Source organism: Molossus molossus, unplaced genomic scaffold (assembly GCF_014108415.1).
Source record: "Molossus molossus isolate mMolMol1 unplaced genomic scaffold, mMolMol1.p scaffold_m16_p_1, whole genome shotgun sequence".
Taxonomy (NCBI): Eukaryota; Metazoa; Chordata; class Mammalia; order Chiroptera; family Molossidae; genus Molossus; species Molossus molossus.
Genome location: NW_023425344.1, coordinates 57,793,147 through 57,812,159, shown reverse-complemented (window position 1 = coordinate 57,812,159; position 19,013 = coordinate 57,793,147). Strand labels below are relative to the sequence as shown.

Below are 19,013 nucleotides of genomic sequence, written 5' to 3'. Positions count from 1 at the left end.
AACTGTGCCAAAAACTGGGTATCAGTCACATCACTTTATCCACAGCCTCCCATCTATGTCTGATGACTTCCTCCACTATTACCCCATTGAAGTGATGCACTTATTATAGTGAGAGCTGTGGGTTGAATAGAAAAAAATTGGGAGATATTCAGTCTGAAAGAAATCTCTAATTTCCAAAATTATTAAGTGTACCAATTTCAGTAGAAAATCACTGAGTGTTTACTGTATGCCAGCATTGGGATGGGCCGCACCTCTACTGCTTTCTGCTCCCTCTGATGAGAATGAGCGGTCCCTGGGTGCATCCCAAGCCTGGGCAACTGTCCCCACTCTGCTCTCTGGTGGTGGCAGAGGTGCTGGTCTGGCTCCCCAACTCTCTGAGGACAGCAACTGCACTGTGAACTTCCTTTCACATTCTCCCACATGGTTTACGTGCTGATCATTCAATAAGAATTTTATCTTTCTGGTTCATAACTGGTCCCCACTATATGCCATGAATGTGCTGGCCACTTTGAGATATATGAATGTGGTAGAACCCTTGGTCCATGTCCTGACAGAGTTTATAGCCCATGACTCATTGAACGATAGAAGAGATGTGAACAAGAAGTAATTATTTATTGTACCTACCTGGAACCTTTGACTTACTATACCATTTACATGTCACTTTTATATCTGATTTGTCAATGACCTTGTCAAGTGGCTAAGTGGACTAGGTATGATTTTGCAGATCAGGAAACTGAGACTCAGAGAGTAACCTCTGAGTAACCTCTTAACATTGCTTAATTAAAAGCAGGCAGAATTAAGATTTGTAAACAGGTTGTCTGAGTACTAGCTGAGTTCTTTCTACTACACCTTATGACCTTCCTTATATATAGGAATAAGAAGACTGTGTGTATCTGCTCATTTGTTGATTTTATTCCAAATCTAAACACACATGGAATTTAGAAAGTTTGACACAGTCAGAGGAACAAAGAGAAACACCAGTTCTTTCTCTACGCCACCAGGCCCAGCCCCCAGACCTACCATGTGGTTGACACTGGTGAACGGTGTGTTGTCGGTGATGGTCTCAAAGGGAGACCGGGCCCCATTGCCATCGGTGGGGGCGGCCACTTCCCAGCTGAACTGTATGGATGTCTGGTTGATGCCAGCCTCCCTGCAGCGTTCCCTCATGATGGCATACTTGGGGAAGTGAGGGTCGCAAGGGGTGACACAGATCAGCGGGTAGCCTGGGGAAGGAGATTTCTTGACTCCTTCCTTAGTAACCTCTTCCACGTGGTCATAGTCTGCAAGTGTGACAACCTGCAAAGGAGCAACAGAACTTCAGCCAGGGCAGGGTCAGAGAACGAAGTCTCCACAGGATCCATAAGATCACTGAACTTTCGAGGGATTCTCGAAAACCTAACAGGAGTTTTCAGCGCTTTACAGAACATCCCTAAAAGAGGCTGCAGACCTTGGGCACTGGAGAAGAGACTCCTACTCTACCCAGCTAAAAACCTGATTATCTTATTAGTGTGGTTCCTAAAGTAGAGCTCTATCACTCATGTGGAAACTGCTTTTATTTTCTGTAACTGAAGCTATATCATGAATGACAGTTACTAGTATAAAGTTGCATTGAATTTTTAATGGTATACAGTAGCTCATTTGGCAAAATAAGAGTAAATCAAAGTAGGGTATTTCTTCCATGGTCAATCAAGAGACACATTTTTTTTTTTTTTTTTATCCTCACCTGAGGACATTTTTTGCATTTATCTTGACACAGAGTGGGAGAGACAGAGGGAGGAAGAGAGAGAGAGAAACATTGATGTGAGAGAGACACATTGAGTGGTCACCACCCACACCACCCTAACTGGGGCTGGGGACACACTGCAACCGAGGCACGTGCCCTTAGCAGGAACCAAACCCGGGCCTCTCTGGTCCGCAGGCTGACGCTGCAACTGCTGAGCCAAACCGGCCAGGGCAAGAGACACGTTTTGAAATAAACCTTCTAGTATGAGACTAGTCAGGGGAGGTTAGAAGACTTATTCTGACTGCCTCGTTATTATGGGTTGAAAGCCCCTTGGCAGCCTCTGGGCATTTTCCTCCAAATTGTAATGCCAGTGAATTCATTCTATACAGCCCCAAATTGGGAGTCACGGTACTACATTTCTACAGATACTTAATCCTATGTATGGTCAATATGTAGGATAATAGATATGGGGCAGTATTACTTTTCTTTTTTTACTCTTTTAGGTCCCACCAAAGAGGTGAGAAGATCAGTGGCATTGTACTTTCTGCCTTTATCAGACCAAGGTATGGGCATGGTTTGGTCCTACTCTTATGTTGGAACAGGATTTCTCACCCTCTGCACTCTTGACATTTGTGCCAACTAATTCTTTGTCATTGGAGCTGTCCTGTGCATTATAGGATGTTTAGTAGCATCTCTGGCTTCTACCCACTAGATGCCGGTAGCACCTAGTATGATAGTCATAACAACTAACAATGTCACCAGGGATTGCCAAATGCCCCATGGAGGTGGTGGCGGCGGGTGGGGGTGTTGCAGAGGAGGGGACAGGATTCCTCCCGATTGACAACCATCGTGTTAGAGGAATGCAGAAACATACAGCACTGGAAGTCCTACGTATGGCACGTTCTCATCTGCGCCTTCCTAAGACGTAAAAGCAACCCTTTCCGTCAAGCAACTCACGATGGGTGGTGCTGGCAGTATGAGGCTTCCTGCTGCCTCCTGGTCTAGAATTGTCACCGTGGCAGTGGTCACTTCGCCAAGAACTGCTTCCACTGGGTCATCTGGGCCAAGGACCAGGGAGAAAGATTCATGCCATTCCCGGTCTTCATTGGACAGGATCTCGACTTTAAAAAAGATATGATCCACTCCTACGCCAAGAACAGAGCCCAAGGACAGAGAGGTCCTGGTTAGGTGAGCAACCGACTGCAAGGCTTCATGTTTAAATGCGCCCTTTCCTTTTAGGGGTTTTCTATCAATGCAGTGGCTGCCGATCACGTTGGCCCCATCTCAAATGGGGGATCTGTTTTATAGACCCAATCCCACCCGTGGTAGAGGCTCAGTGTCGCAGATTTACTGTTCAACACCATATGAGGATTAATGGCCCTTGCCTGACACTAGCTGACAGTAATAAAAATCTATGATCCAAAATATACTCCACCCTGGCTACGAGATTTTTTGCTTACTTTTTCTTTCCCCTTTCCCCATAGGCATGAGCGCTTGTGTGTCTGGGTGCCTGCACCCAGACACCCTTCCAAACTCCCCTGAGAAGCAGTTGCTCAAAGGCTACCTACCAGGCCAGTCTCTGCAAAGTCGAGAATGTGGTTTGTTGGCCATAAAGGGGGAGGGGGAGACTCTAAAAACGCCTTCCTTTTCCTAAAAGATTATCTGTAGGTGCAAATACCCCTGTCCGTCAAGTGCCCTTCTTCGTCTCCTACAGACATCTGGGCTTGGTTACTTCTAAGACCTATATTTTCCCCAGATCCTTATGCAGAAAATAAAAAAGTAAAGACACTCAGAAGAGAGGTCCTTGTGCAGATGTGGAGAAAGGGCCCCTACCTTCCCAGCAAACACCGCCCAGACACACAAAGGACAGAGCCGAAAGCCCTTAAATCTCCAAGGGCTTCCAAGAGGCCCAGAGACCCCCAAACTCACTTCTGAGGGGGTCATTTTCTCCCTCCCCTTGCCAAGACATCTCTGAAAAGACCTTCTGACACTGTTGCCACTGCTGACCATGTTACAAATGAGGCCATCGTCTACACCAGCCTCTCACCTTACGCTGTTCTAGAAAGTTCAGTGAAAAAACCTAGCATGTAATTCAACTCCCTCCCACCAAGTTAATACATCAGACAGTTAAACAGCTAATTGTGACTTCAATTCCATTTTTCTCTTTTCCCTGACTTGTCTCCTTAGCTCTCTCTAGGATAACCCTTTTGTGGGAACACCCCAACAGGAGGTGCTGCTTCCTAGCAGATGTTAGCGCTGGAGCTCAGACTGTGCCTTCTGGGTCTGAGTGACCCGGCCGAAAGGGCCCAGCACCGTGGTTTATACCAATGTTTGCTGAGTCATGCATACTTTTTAAAAATCAAGTGCTCCTGTAACTCAACCAAATCACAGGCCAACAACAACAAAAATCCTTTCAAAAGAAGCAAAATGCTGAAATCGGTGGCCTATTTTTTTCCATGTCATCTTTACTAATTAAAACATTTAAAGACTCCTGCAATCTCAAATATGTGCTTAAAAAAATACTTTATACTCTTAGAATGACTGTTTTCCTTTTCCTGCTCATTCCTTCCTTCGAATACGAGATATTTGGTTCTCTGGTAAGAAGACCCACAGATGGGGATCGGCGTTCAATTACCGGGACTGAACTTCAGGACTCGGCTCTTGGGGTAGTAATCCACACCCGACTGGGCCGACCCGTCCCGCGTGCTACAGCGGATCTTGGACGTCCTGTTCTGGTCCCCTTTGCGGATCACCTTGATGTTCAGAATGGCCGTGTCATCGGGCCCCGAGGGTTCCCGGACTTGGTACGCAGCTTCTTCAAACTCAATGGTGGGGGCTGAAGAAACCCGTTAGGGAAACAAGAGCGAGTTAGGAAAGCACAAAAGATTCCGACTCCCATGAAAACACTTGCTAATGACAGGAGGGAGTTTTTCGCAGTTAACGACACAAAGACAAAATGCCTTACAGTTATGAAAATCAATCAGTATTCACCCCTAAGCAATGAATTTATTTGTGATTTTGTAGAAGTCATTTCTCATATGTTTCTTATTAAAAACAATATAAGGAAGGAAATATTTTTAAGGACTTTGGAAGGCATGATGTCCAAGTTTCTATGTAGGTATGACAACTCATAGAATGTTTTAAACTGTGCACAATTTATCCAGGGACTGAGCCCTAGTAAGTAACTCATGAATATCTATCAACTGACTGCATGAAGCAACTGCTTTTCATTGATGACACGTGAATTTCTAAGGTTAATAATTTATCTCATTTATATACGACTTAAATTTACCAAATGCATCGCTCATCTCTGGTCCTTGGAAACCTCCCTCCTGGTGCTCTCCCCTCACCCCACCCTTAGCTTTTCCTAACTTCTCACAAGTTATTTAGATAAGAATGGGTACTACCGTAATCATTCAGGGACATAAGACTTCCCAGCACATTCTGGATTAAGGTACTATTGTTATTGCTAGGGTATAGTTAATAATATAATGCAAATTTTAAAAAAATAAAATTATACCTTTTTTTTCTACTATATTCTTATGGGGAAGGACAAAGTAGTTATTGGCAGAGAGAATAAGATAAAAAATTCAGAGCAATGACAAATTTTATATCATTTTGAAAGTATATAATTTTGCAGACATTTCTAGAGTCTCTATGTTCGTTTTCCCCTCAGAAAATCAATTCTTTCTGATTGTAGAAGATAAGCCTCATTTGAGGCTGCATTTCTTTTTTTTTTTTAAGAATGTTCTTTGACACTTAGGCGTGTCTCTGTGACACACGGTGACTGTGCTGCTCCCTGGGCTTCGGTCATGGGGTCCCTGGGAGGCAGGGAGGGTCGCTGCAGGAGCTGAGCCTACGTTTCCCTGGCTAAAGGAGTAATTCAACTTCCAGGCTGGCTTTTCTTATTTTACCCAAATGTCCAAATTAGTCTCTGATTTTATATTATGCAGAGGATGATTCTTGGCATACAGTCAATGTTCATTAAAATTGCTATTACTATTTGTAATATTGTTATCCATTCACTCATTAAAATATCTGTTTTAATAAAACAAGTATGTCCCAATGTGGAAGAGATGTTGTTTTCCTTGGTGCCTGGGTCGCTCTTTACTACCACCTGACCAAATAATTTGTTTTGTTGTTTTTAGGTTAGTAGGCCAAATCAATGACAGGAGAGAAAACCGGGAAATTAGACTTTTCTAGGAAGGTGCAGTGTTTAAATCAGTTCATTGGATCCAGCTGATTCTGATTGTATTTCCGATTCTGTTCCTGAACTGCAGTGACTTAATAGTTTTATTCTCTGTCTGTCTTAGCGTCTCTCTCCTAGCTTTTAATCATACTCATTCCTTATCTCTTGGCAGTGTGGTAGGGAATAAAGAGATTAAAGATACCTATAAACTTATTGGAGCTTTGTAGACGACGATCATTTGCTGCCAACATCTTATATAAATACTGCAAGACTGTTATCAGTAGGCACTTTTGTAGCCCTTTCATTTTTCAAAACACTTATAATTACATGATGAGTAAATGTAATGTATAGTAGGTGCACATTAGAATAACTATTACCATCTTCATCATTGGATATGGTGATGGTGGCCATGTTATTCTTCCCAACTCTGGCTCCACTCCAGTGGTTTCCAAGGGGGGTGCCGAGGTGGACCCTGAACTGCTCCTCAGGCTCGAACATGGAGTCGTCATGGATAGAGACAGTGCAGTTCTTCACCTAGAGTCAACGGCACCAGATAAATTAACATTTGCAGTGATTAACAACTTGCTCGGTTACCCTAAAAAATTATTGTTCTTTGCAGCATCAAAGAGTCAACACAATTCAAAAGGATCCGAACAGTTTCATTTATAAAATAGAACGTTTATAGCTAAGAGTCCGTACCTATGTGGGATCTACCTACATGTGGAACCTTGTATGAGAACATTCCAAACCATTTTGAATTATTGATGATGAGTTATGAAAAAGAACCCACTCATGAGCACATGGAGAACCATGTACATGCTTCCCCACATTTTGCCTGGGCTGACCGATAGACTTACATGTTACAATCAGTAGATTTCTGATGTGGGGGTTTCACAAATGGATTAGACTTTCTGGAGAGCTGAATAATGTTCCCTTTCCATTGTAAAAAATGAATAGTCTTATAAAGACCTTAGAAAGGTTCAGTTAGGCTGAAGACACTTTTAAATGCGTCAGAATTCTCAAATGTGCTGCCAAATGTTCTCATCTGAAACTGCTCAGTATTGATTGAGTCTTAGAACATAACCTAAATCCCTGTTTGATGCAAAGAAATCGTGTTTCTCAAACTGATTATACTCTACTGAGAATTGTGTCCTTGAGAAATGTTAAATAAGGTCACAACATTTTAGATAATGGAGCAGCCTCAATAGTAGCGTCATGGGATAAGTGGGATTATTTTTAGTTGAACCATTTAAAATCCACTAAACTACCGTATTGCATAGGCTATGTGGGTATAGAGAAGTTCTATTCTCATATTTCCTAATTATACTACATGGTAGGAGAACACATATATGTGATTTGCTAACCTGGTTTTAAATCCCTGAAGAATGTTCCTTTTTTTTTCCTTTCCTACCAGATCTTTCTTATAATAACAATTTCTTTATAGAAAGTATGCATTTAGTAGTGACTCTTCAAGATATCCTTAAAAGCAGACATTCTAGTGAATGACAAGTTCCAAAGACATATTGCTTAGCAAGCCAAGAAAATGGAGATTCCAAAATGTACTTATGAATAATGATAGATGGACTGTCATGTGGGTAACATTTAGATGATCAGGCTGTATTTCTTTATAATTTTATTAAATGACAAACTGTCTCTTGGATAGGTAGAGAATCCTTTATTGAACTAAAAACAAATACAGACATGTAGACTCAAAGATTAAGATTGCATCTATAGGATTTGTGTGTATTTTTAAACACGTTTCAACCTGCTACCAGTAAAATTCTTATAAAATACAGAGATGAGACAGAACTTTTATGAGTCATAAATGTGTAAAAGACTGAGAGTCCCAAAGAAGAAAGCTATAATCTATTGTTATTAAATATGAACAGAAAAAGCATTTGGGGTGAACTGGGATGGGTAAGGTCTTCCTACACTAAACTTCAAAAGGACCAATCATAACACCGAAATTTCATGCATTGGATTATATCAAAATCAAAGACTTCTGTTCAACTAAGAACACCATGGTCAAAGGTAGTAGATAAGTGACAGAAAGGGAAAGTATGTTTATAATATCTGAATGTCTAACTGGTAAGGAATTAATATTTAGAATATTTAGGAAAGTACAGTAGACCAATAAGAAAAAAGACAGCGCCCTGGCTGGTTTGGCTCAGCAGTTAGAGCGTCGGCATGCGGACCAGAGAGTCCTGGGTTTGGTTCCTGCTAAGGGCACATACCTCGGTTGCAGTTTGTCCCCAGCCCTGGTTGGGGTCGTGTGGGTGGCAACCAGTCGATGTGTCTCTCTCACATCAATGTTTCTCTCTCTCTCTTCCTCCCTCTCTCCCTCCTGCTCTATATGAAGATAAATGCAAAAATGTCCTTGGATAAGGATAAAAAAAAAAAAAAAAAAAGCAAAGAAAGAAGACAGCAATATGATAAAATGATAAAATAAGGAACAAAGGATAAAGATAATAAACTTCCATAAAAGAAAGCTCAGTAAGTTAACAAGTATAGAAAACATCATTAATTAGAAAAATGCATATTAAAGCAAGATGTAAGTTTACACATATTAGATTAGCAAAACATCAAAAGATAAGTAATGCTAAGTGTTGAAGAGGATGTTGGGTTATAACAATCCTCATGTACTGCTAGTGAGATTCTGGAAAGTATTTGGACACTATTTTTTATTTTTTTATTAAGCACATGCACGCCCTATGGTACAGCAATTTGGCTGCTGGGCATGTATCCAAAGACATTCCCACTCACGTCTGTGAATGGACATGTATGAGGATGTGCACTGCAGCATTATTAGTGGTGGCAGATTGTCAGGAGGTGACTGGAGGCTGTCACTGTGGCTCCTCACTGTCTATTGCTGAGAGCAGGTGGGTAGAAGTTAGTAGAGGTACATCATGAAATACTATGCAACTGTTTGAAGCAGCAGGTTAGTTTGCAGCAGCAGGTTAGATGTGCACATAAATGACATGGATAAAATGTTGCCAAGTAATCACAGTAAAAGTCTGAAGAAGATACAACACAACAGCAATGTTATAAAATAAAAATTATGTACACAAAATAAGCATTTTTTTAAAGAACAAATGCAAATTAAAGGAGACACATTAAACACAACAGATTGATGAGCTCTGAGGTGGGGAAGGAAATGTAGCTGGAGAAGAGGCATAAAATAAACAATATAAATAAACAAAATAAAAGAAGGGTCTTGAACTAACCGATGAGGACTTGTGCCTTGAACCAAGGGGTACAATTGACTCAGCCATCTGCAACTGAGATCCCAAAATGGAAAAATGTGAGTCTCATTCAGTATATATACTTAGCATACACCAAGCTGCAGGCTTGGAGTCTGAAGTCTCCATACATAGGGATGGGAGGTTTTCAGGAGTTCCCATGCACTATGCATTGCTATTTAGGTACTTTGCCAAGAGAATATTCTACCGACTTGAATCTGCTCGATGTCTGCCTGTTTGATTCTATACTATTGGTCCTATTAGGATATGTGTTACCCTGGAACAGGGGCTCAGGTATTAGAGAATTGTCTATTCCTCCTTTAGGTAACACTGGTGAAATCTCTTTATCTCTAACATTGTTTCAAATTAAGAGGAGCCTGTTAATTCGATTCTGTTAAATTCCCCAAATATTACACATTATCTAAATTTCCCTACTCAACCAATGATATATGTCTTTGGCTTTAAGTGGGAGAACAAGAAGATAGCCACATAGAATGTATGATATTACTAAAAATATTATCAATTAGTAAGAAATGTCCTAGGATGTTCAGAATTTGTCTAAATCACTTCACTATGGACAAATAAAGGCATCAAGGAAGAAGAGAATCTCATCTTTGAGCATCCATGAATCCACTTACTTTCTCCCCTTTCAGAAATGTAATCCGTGAGGAATCTGCATTTCTTCTCTCCTCGAAGTCCTCTGAGACCTGAGCTGAATGGCCCTGGGTATAGCACCTCACTGACGACTCATAGCTCAGGTCTCCACTCCGAATGATAGGCACGTGCAGAACACCCTCCTTCTCCTTCACTAGGAGCAAATCCTTGGCAAACTGCATGCTGGGCACTGGGGGAGCAGAAGGAAAGATGGAAGCATCGTCAGAGGGAGACAGAGGCAGGTGGCCACAGTCCTCATCAGCCCTTGGCAGCCACGTGGAAGGGCCCCAGGAAGGGCCACCCTAGGCTGGAAATCACAGGCGGTTAGCAGATTTCAAGGCACGGTTGCTGCTCTCAGGAAAAGGGAACTGTTTCCACTGTGAGTGTGGTTCCAATAAAACAGAATAAATGAATTTTGCACTTGATTTTGCCCAGCTTCTGGGTACAGTCCCCATCTCAAATGCAGACAAGTAATGCAAGTAAAGAAATGGGCCAGGTGTGAGAAAAATTTTGACAGAGACTTGAGTACTCAGAAAAGTTCACTTTCCTTCTAAGGCTACTGTAAGAAAAACAGTAGCCTGCTGATAAATGGCCACTCACACTGGCCCTGGGGCCAGGAAGACACTAGGGAGGAGTTGGGACATTGGTCAAGAGGAAGAGCCGGCCTTGTTTAAAGGAGGCTGAGTTTCAGCTCTGGTCTTTTGTTGACAGATTTTCCTATTTTTATTTTTATTTAATTTAATTTAATTTATTTATTTATTTGTCTCAAATCTTTATTTTTGGATGTAAAATGTATTACAGATGTTCCACATTTTTCCCCCATTGACCCCCTCCTCCCCAGATCTTCCTATTTTTAAACAACACAAGATCTCTTATCTGGATTTTTATGTCATACCTCCTGCATTTTAAAATAGCAGCCCACTGAAATAGGAAGAAATTCCATACAGGTTAAAACTATTTGGACCAAACAAAACACATCCACGTGCTGACCTGTCCAGGGGGTCCCCAGTCTGTGAACACTGCTGGAGGGTTACCTGCTGCCTTACAACTCCCAAGGCCTCATTTGACCCCAGGGAGGAACAGTAGCCAAATCGTGGTTAAAAACAAAGGATTTGGCCCTGGCCAGTTTGGCTCAGTGTTGAGCATCAGCCTGCGGACCAGAGAGTCCTGGGTTTGGTTCCCTCTAGGGGCACGTACCACAAAAAAACAAACAAACAATAAACCAACCAAACAAAAACAGTCAAAGGATTTGGAATAAATGGGCCTGAATTTCCATTCTAGCCCTCCTACTTTATTACCTGTATAATATAAAGCAATCTACAGATTTTGTGAGGCTTGGGTTTCTTTGATATGTACACTGTAAATATTAGTATCTAACTCATAGTATTATCAGGAGTATTGAATTTCACAAGATGATGTGCACATGGTGCTCAGTGAAGTATCTGGCACATAGCAAGCACTCAACTTTTGGTAGGAATTATTATCATATGGTTTATATCGCCCCCTGTTCCGGGCTTCTCAATATGAAGGGTCATTTTTTCCTTCTTATTTCCTACAATGCCCATAGTAATGCTCTGCATTAAGGCATGGTCTCTTTGGAGAGCAATTTGTTGAATGCTGGTTATTAATTTCTTAATGAACACTGTAAAGAGGTAGTCCCTCCAGTCATATGTCAAATTGGTCTTTGGGGCTGCAGGAAGCTGACCTTCCAGCTGTAGACACCTACTTCCTGGCTGTGTCCTGGATATGCCCTGCCAAACCTGAAAGGAGGGGACAGAAAAAGTAACCGCCCAAGCACTCTGCAAGTTAACATGCAGAAAGCTCTGCTTGCCTCCAACGTGCCCACTGCCCAGAACTGTTGGCATTAGCCAAATAAAACAAACCCGTGATCTGAGCTAAGCCTAATAGTTACCTTTTATTACTAAGAAAAACCCAGAACACCACACCTAAAGGAAAATTAACATCTTTTGCATTAGGCCCTGAACAATTACCATTTAGGGCTCTGTCATCCAGTAAAATGGTCTGTGCTGTTAAAAAGTGGGTAGCAATGACATGACCTAGCACAGCACAGGAGGACAAGAGGAAGCTTGTTGCCTTGTAAAAAGCAACATAAGCAAGAAAGCTTTTCTGCTTATGGCAGATTATCTAATGCTTTGGATTGATTTTTCTTGCTGGGCTGACAGGTATGAAGTCAGATGAGAGTTAAAAGGCAGAGGGGTTGTCTTTTCATTTTGTTGATGGTTTCCTTTGCTGTGCAAAAACTTTATAGTAGCCCCATTTGTTTATTTTTTCTTTTGTTTCCCTTGCCCAAGGAGAACTATCAGAAAAAATATTATTGTGAAAAATGTCTGAGATTTTACTGCCTATATTTTCTTCTAGGATTTTTATGGTTTTGAGTCTTACATTTAAGTCTTTAATACACTTTGAGATTATTCTTGTCTATGGTGTAAGAAAGTGGTCTAATTTCATTTTTTTGCATGTATCTGTCCAATTTCCCCAACACCGTTTATTGAATAAACTATCTTTACTCCATCAAATGTTCTTCCTTCCTTTGTCAAATATTCGTTGACCATAAAGGCGTAGTTTTATTTCTGGGCTCTCTATTCTGTTCCACTGATCCATATGCCTGTTTTTATGCCAGTACCATGCTGTTTTGATTACTATGGCCTTGTGGTATAGTTTGATAGCAAGTAGTGTGATTCCTCTAACTTGGTTCTTCTTTCTCAAGATTATTGTGTCAGTTTGGGGTCTTTTGTGATTCCATATCAGTTTTTAAAATATTTTTTCTAGTTCTGTGAAATATGCCATTGGTATTTTGACAGAAATTCCATTCATCTATAGATTGCTTTGGGTAGTATGGACATTTTAAATATGTCAATTCTTCCTATCCATGAACGTGGTATATGTTTTCACTTATTTGTATCTTCTTCAGTTTCTTTCTTCAGTGTCTTACAATGTTCCAAGTACAGGTCTTTACATCCTTGGTTAAATTTATTCCTAGGTATTTTATTTTATTTATTTTTTTGATATAATTGTAAATGGGATTGTTTTCTTAGTTTTCCTTTCTCATAGCTCATTACTGGTGTATACAAATGAAACTGATTAATTGGTATTTATTTTTTCTCCTGCTATTCCATTGAATTCAATGATCAATTCTAGTTTTGTTTTTGTTTTTTGTAGAATCTTTAGGATTCTCTATATAAAGTATCATGTCCTCTGCAAATAATGACAGTTTTACTTCTTCCTTTCCAATATGATGCCTTTTATTTCTTCTTCTTGTCACATTGCTGAGGCTAGGACTTCCAGTTCTATGTTGAGTAAGAGTGGTGAAAGCAGACATTCCAGTCTTGTTCCTAATCTTAAGGGAAACACTCGTAGTTTTTGCCCACTGAGAATGATGTTGGCTGTGTGTTTGTCATATATAGCCTTTATTATGTTGAGGTTTGTTTCCTCTATTCCCACTGAATGGGAGAACATATTCACCACTGATATATCTGATAAGGGGTTAATATAAAAAATTTATAAAGAACTTATAAAAACATAAAAAAAAAACAAAAAACAACAAAACAAAAAACAACCCATACACACACAAAAAACCCCCCAAAACAACAACAATCCAATTAAAAATAGGCAAAGGACCTGAATAGACATTTCTCTGAAGAGGACATACTCATGGCCAATAGACATTTGAAAAGGTGCTCAACATCACTAATTATCAAAGAAATGCAAATTAAAACCACAATGAAATAACACCTTATACCTGTGAGAATGACTATCATCAATAAATCAACAAAAAGCAAGTGCTGGTGAGAATGTGAAGAAAAGGGAACCCCATGTGCACTGTTGGTGGAAATACAGACTAGTGCAACCACTGTGGAAAACAGTATGGCGTTTCCTCAAAAATTTTAAAGTGGAACTGCCTCATGACCCAGTGATTCCACTATGGGAATATATCCAAAGAAACCAAAACACTGATTTGAAAGACTATATGCACCCCTATGTTCATTACTGCATTATTTACAATACCCAAGATTTGAAAGCAAGAGTCCATAAGTAGGTAAGTGGATTTAAAAAGCTGTGGTTCATTTACACAATGGAACACTACTCAGCTATAAAAAAGAAAATCTGACTTTTTGCTACAGCATGGATATAGCTACAGAGTATTATGCTAACTGAAATAAGCCAATCAAAAAAGATAAATACCATATCATTTCACTTATACTATATGTAGAATCCAATGAACAAAATAATCAAACAAAATAGAAACAGACTCATAGATAGAGAAAACAGACAGCTCTTAGAGGGGAGGGTGGTTTTGAGGCTGGGTGAGAAAGGTGAAGGGATTAAAAAAACAAAAACAAAATAAAAAAACCCAAGTGAGCTCAAAGACACAGACAACAGTACGGTGATTACTAGAGAGAAAAGGGGGTGGGGAAGGTGGAAGAGGGTAAAGGAGAGATAAATGGTGATGGAAAGAGACTTGACTTTGGGTGGTGAACACAGAATACAATATACAGATGACATATTATAGAATTGTACACCTGAAACCTATATAATTTTATTAACCAAGGTCATCTTAATAAATTCAATAAAAATTACGAAAAAAGCTAGAGTGTTAATGTTTGGGTTTTACTTTCAATTAATTAATTAATTAATCATTATTGTTGAAAGTATTTCAGATGTCCCTCCTTTTTTCCCACCATTGACACCCTCCTCCCCACTCCCGTACTCCCCTCCCCACACCTTCACTACACTATTGTCTGTGTTCACTGGTTATGCACATATGCATATTAAGTTCTTTGGTTTATTTCTTCTCCACCTCCACCCCCACCTCCCTTCCCTCTGAAGTTTGTCAGTCTGCTCCCTACTTCCATGTCTCTGGATCTGTTTTGATTGACAGCTTATTTTGTTCATAATATTCCATAAATAAGTGAGACCATGTGGTACTTGTCTTTCTCTGACTGGATTATTTCGCTCAGCATAATACTTTCCAGGTCCCTCCATGTAGTCTCAAAGGGTAAGAGATCTTTTCTTCTTACAGCTGCATAGTATTCCATTGTGTAAATGTACCACAGCTTTTTAACCTAATCATCTACTGGTCATTTTTATTCTTTATGCCTGTGTTTCCCCCCCCCCCCCCCATTTCTTCTTCTTCCAACAGTCCCTTTAGCACTACTTGCAATGCTGGTTTGGTGGTAGCAAACTCCTTTAGCCTTTTTTTTTTTTTTTTTTGTCTGTGAAGCTCTTTATTTCCCCTTCAATTTTGAATGATAGCCTTGCTGAATAGAGTACTCTTGGATTCAGTCCCTTGCTTCTCATTACTTCATGCCACTCCCTTCTGGCTTGTAGTGTTTCTATTAAGAAAGCTGACTGTCTAATAGGGGCTCCCTTGCAAGTAACTTTTTGTCTCTTGCTTGTTGACTTTAAGATTCTTTCTTTGGCCTGGCCAGTGTGGCTCAGTGGTTGAGCGTCAACCCATGCACCAAGAGGCCGCCAGTTTGATTCCTGGTCAGGGCACATGCCCAGGTTATGGGCCTGATCCCCAGTTGGGGGCATGTGGGAGGCAGCCAATCCATGTTCTCTCTCATCAATGTTTCTCTCTCCTTCTCCCTTCCTCTCTCTCTCAAATTAATCAAGAAAAAATAAAAAGATTCTTTCTTTGTCTTTAATATTTGCCATTTTAATTATGATGTGTCTGGATATGGGTCTTTTTGGGTTCATCTTGATTGAGACTCTGTGTTTCCTAGACTTGTGTGACTTTTTCCTTTACCAGGTTAGGGAATTTTTCTATCATTATTTCTTCAAACATGTTCTCTATTCCTTTCCCGGATTCTTCTCCTTCTGGTCCCCCAATAATGCAAATATTGTTACATTTTGTATTGTCCCAAAGCTCTTTTTAACTCTCCTCCTGTTTTTTAATTTTTTTTCCCATTTGCTGCTCTAATTGGGTGTTTTTTTCTATCTTATCTTCTAAGTTGCTAATTCAGTCTTCTGCTTCTCCTAATCTACTATTGAACCCTTCCAGGGTATTTTTTATTTCAGCTATATCATTCTTCATTTCCACTTGACTTTTATTCATAGTTTCTACCTCTTTTTTCATGCTGATGTAGTTCCCACTGAGTTCTTTATAATTCTCATTGACTCACTTGTACTTTTCACTAAGTTGTTTGAGCACCCTTATAAGTATTACTTTGAATTCTTTATCTGATAAATTGCTCGCCTCCCTTTCATTTTAGTTCCCTTTCTGGTGATTCCTCCTTTTCTTTCATTTGGGGACTGTGTTTTGACTCACTATTATGTCGGTCGGGGCCAGGAGGGGTGGATGGGTTGAGGGAACAGGTCGGTGCATCCAGGGGTGTGGGGTCATGGCAGGTGGTACGTGCCAGATTTTGGATCCGGTCTTGTCCAGTTGTCTGGGAACCATAGTGGCTCTCAGCAGTGGCAGTGAGCCCTCAGTCTTTGCTGCATGGGGCTGGTGGGACAGTGTCTCTCTGCTGTGGGGCATCCTGCAGTGCTGGCAGCTCATGGCTGCAAGAAGCTGGCCAGTCCTCTGCTGTGGGCAGGTCCTGTGAGGGCGGCAGGCCCCTCTGCTTCTGGTGGGTCCTGCAGGGGTGGCAGGGCCCTCTGCTGCCAGAGGAGAGGTGGTGGGGCTGGACATGTCTATCTGTGGCCTAGGGCACTGGGTTCCTGCTGTTCCCTGCAGCATCCTCCCAAGGAAGACCCTATGGATCCTCCAAAGTGGCGCATTCTCCGATCCTGAGTGGGGAGAAATGCCTGGCAGGGGAGCACGCTTCTATTGCTGGCAGCTCCCTCTGCCCCGAGCACCCAAAGGGCCCACCCTGGGTTCCTCCACCGACAGGAAGCTGCCCACTCACACTCACACCCACGCACACTCTGTCACATGCTCACTCTCTCTCACACACTCACCCACTCACACCCTCACTCTGGTCCTGCTAGCCTCTATGTTGGGGTTTTGTTTTTCAAAGACACTGCTTTTTTTCTTGAACAAGCTAGTAACCCTCCTATCTGCAAAAAATAAATGAAAGAAGAAAGAAAGAGGAAGGAAGGAAAAAGTGGATGAATGCATCTCGACTCGTGATTGTCTGCTGGAATAGTCCCTGCTTTTAAGGAGCCCCTAGTCCTGCAGCGAATGAGGCAAGAGGCAATGAAAAGACAACAGGAAAGGGTTCAGGAATAAATTTATGCATAGGGGTCACGGCATAGGGCCCAGCCCTGGTCAGGCCTTGTGTTAAGGGCTTCAATACATGCCATTTCCCGTCATTCTCTCAATAACCCTAAAAGGCACGATGATCACTACAGGAAGTAGGATCACTGGCCCTGGGTTCAATTCTACCAACATGGCACATGAATATGAAATGGAAATCACTCTCTGAAAGCTTAGGGGCTCACACGAGATATATACCTACTGTCAACACCTTTCTGAAAATATTCATCACGCATGACCCAATTTGTAGTTATCTTATCTGTGTAAGTTGTGTGTTCTAGAATAAACTGTGGGACTCTGCTCTCCACTCCTCTGTAACCCACACAAGAGCTGAGCTCCAGACTTAGGCATGGGAAATTCACCACATGCTGTTACATGCTAATCTGCTTAGTAACTGGCAAAGGGAGTGCAAATACCACTGCCTGGGATATGATGGCCTCTTTATGGGCAATGGTTAAGTCCGGGATTTAGGAGAAATCCTGCCTCTGGTTCATTCGAGTTAATGGGTAGGTAGGACAGCTCTATACACAGGTGTGTGGTGTCGTAGCAGCCCTTCTTGCCTTGCTCGGCGTTCCTCAGGCCCACACCAAATTCTGATTCCAGGCTCCAGAGCAGAAGGGGAAGATGAGAACAGGAAAATGTTCTGAGATGAGCTGCTTAGATGGTTTAAGGGACTGAAATCAGCCTGGTGGAAAAAGATGAAAGAAGCTAAGATTGCTTCAGAAGGCTAAAAGTTGACTTTATAAGCATCTTGAGGGACATTAAGCATTGTTAGTAGAGGGCAGTGGCCAGCTAAGACTGCACTGTGGAAAGTGAGCATGGTAGGGTATAAAACCAGAAGACTGGACATGGACAGAATGTACCTGAGTTTTAACTCTGGCTCCATTACCTCTTCTCTGTGTGATCTTAAATTATTCAACCTTAGTTTCGCAATTTGAAGAACCAGTGAGATGTTTCTGCCATAGAATGTGCACATTGAAGGGACTCAACAAAAGTTAGTACTCACTAGGAAGAAGGATAACCGACAGCAGTGATTGCTGAATACTACAGTGGGTCACTGAAGTAGGTTTGGGAATGTCCTTCTTTGGGATAAATTCTGACCTGAAGATATATTACTGTAGTCTTCCTGAAAAATAATATTTTATTTAACATATTCATTTTCGAAGTTTGCAACCCTGATGCCCAGCAATAAAATATGAAAACAATCTAAGTGGAATCTTCTCTGTTGATCAGAGTACAATGAAGTTTATATGATATTGGAGCCCCACTGGAAAGTGTAATAAATTACAGATGTGTCAGGAAGAAAAGAAGTTAACATGTAATAATCTCTACTATGCACCAGATACTATGGTAGGTATTTTCACATATTTTATCTAATTTATTCCTTACAACAATCTTATTAGGTGGGTATTTAAATTTTTTATAGATGAACAAAATAAGGTTCAATAATCTTAAGGCTGAAAGAGCAAAAAAGTAGAAGGGCTGGGATTAAATTTTAGAACTTCTGATTTTGCATTCATTTTCCACTTCATTAGAGGGAAATTAACTATATTTCCATGCAAAAGAATAGGAAGCCTTTACAATAATAAAAAGAATAACTGAATTCCCTTTTTCTTCCTTTTTAACTTCACTAAGGAATGAAATCCCACAGATTCTACTATTGTACAAGTAGGACCATTTAGTGTCATGTAAAGACTACAGATTTGAAGCCAAAAGTCCTAGAATGTATGCTGGTTCTGCCACATGCTAGACTTGTTAAATGTTTTTCTCTGATTGCAGTCTCCTTATCTATAAAACTGAAACAAAAATGAAACTATGGGATTATGAGCAAATGAGATAATGTTTAATAGATCACTCTATAAACTCTGAAGTAACATGCAATATAAAATAATTGTTATAATCTTGTTAATGGTTTAAAAGTTACCATTTTGTGAATTACAAATCTAAATGCAAAACTTAAAACTATAAAATTTCCAGAATAAA

At 40.7% G+C, this 19,013-nt stretch overlaps 1 protein-coding gene across 1 annotated transcript in view; it reads right to left on the bottom strand.

Moving 5' to 3' along the window:
• FRAS1 (Fraser extracellular matrix complex subunit 1) overlaps positions 1–19,013 on the bottom strand; it is a 432,882-nt gene that overhangs the window by 31,232 nt on the left and 382,637 nt on the right. Inside the window, exons 59-63 of the mRNA XM_036267136.1 lie at positions 9,790–9,995; positions 6,290–6,446; positions 4,359–4,559; positions 2,681–2,868; positions 1,021–1,296 (exon numbers count right to left, since the gene is read on the bottom strand). Of these exons, the coding sequence (XP_036123029.1) occupies positions 1,021–1,296; positions 2,681–2,868; positions 4,359–4,559; positions 6,290–6,446; positions 9,790–9,995 (1,028 nt within the window). The remainder of the gene's footprint in view (positions 1–1,020; positions 1,297–2,680; positions 2,869–4,358; positions 4,560–6,289; positions 6,447–9,789; positions 9,996–19,013) is intronic.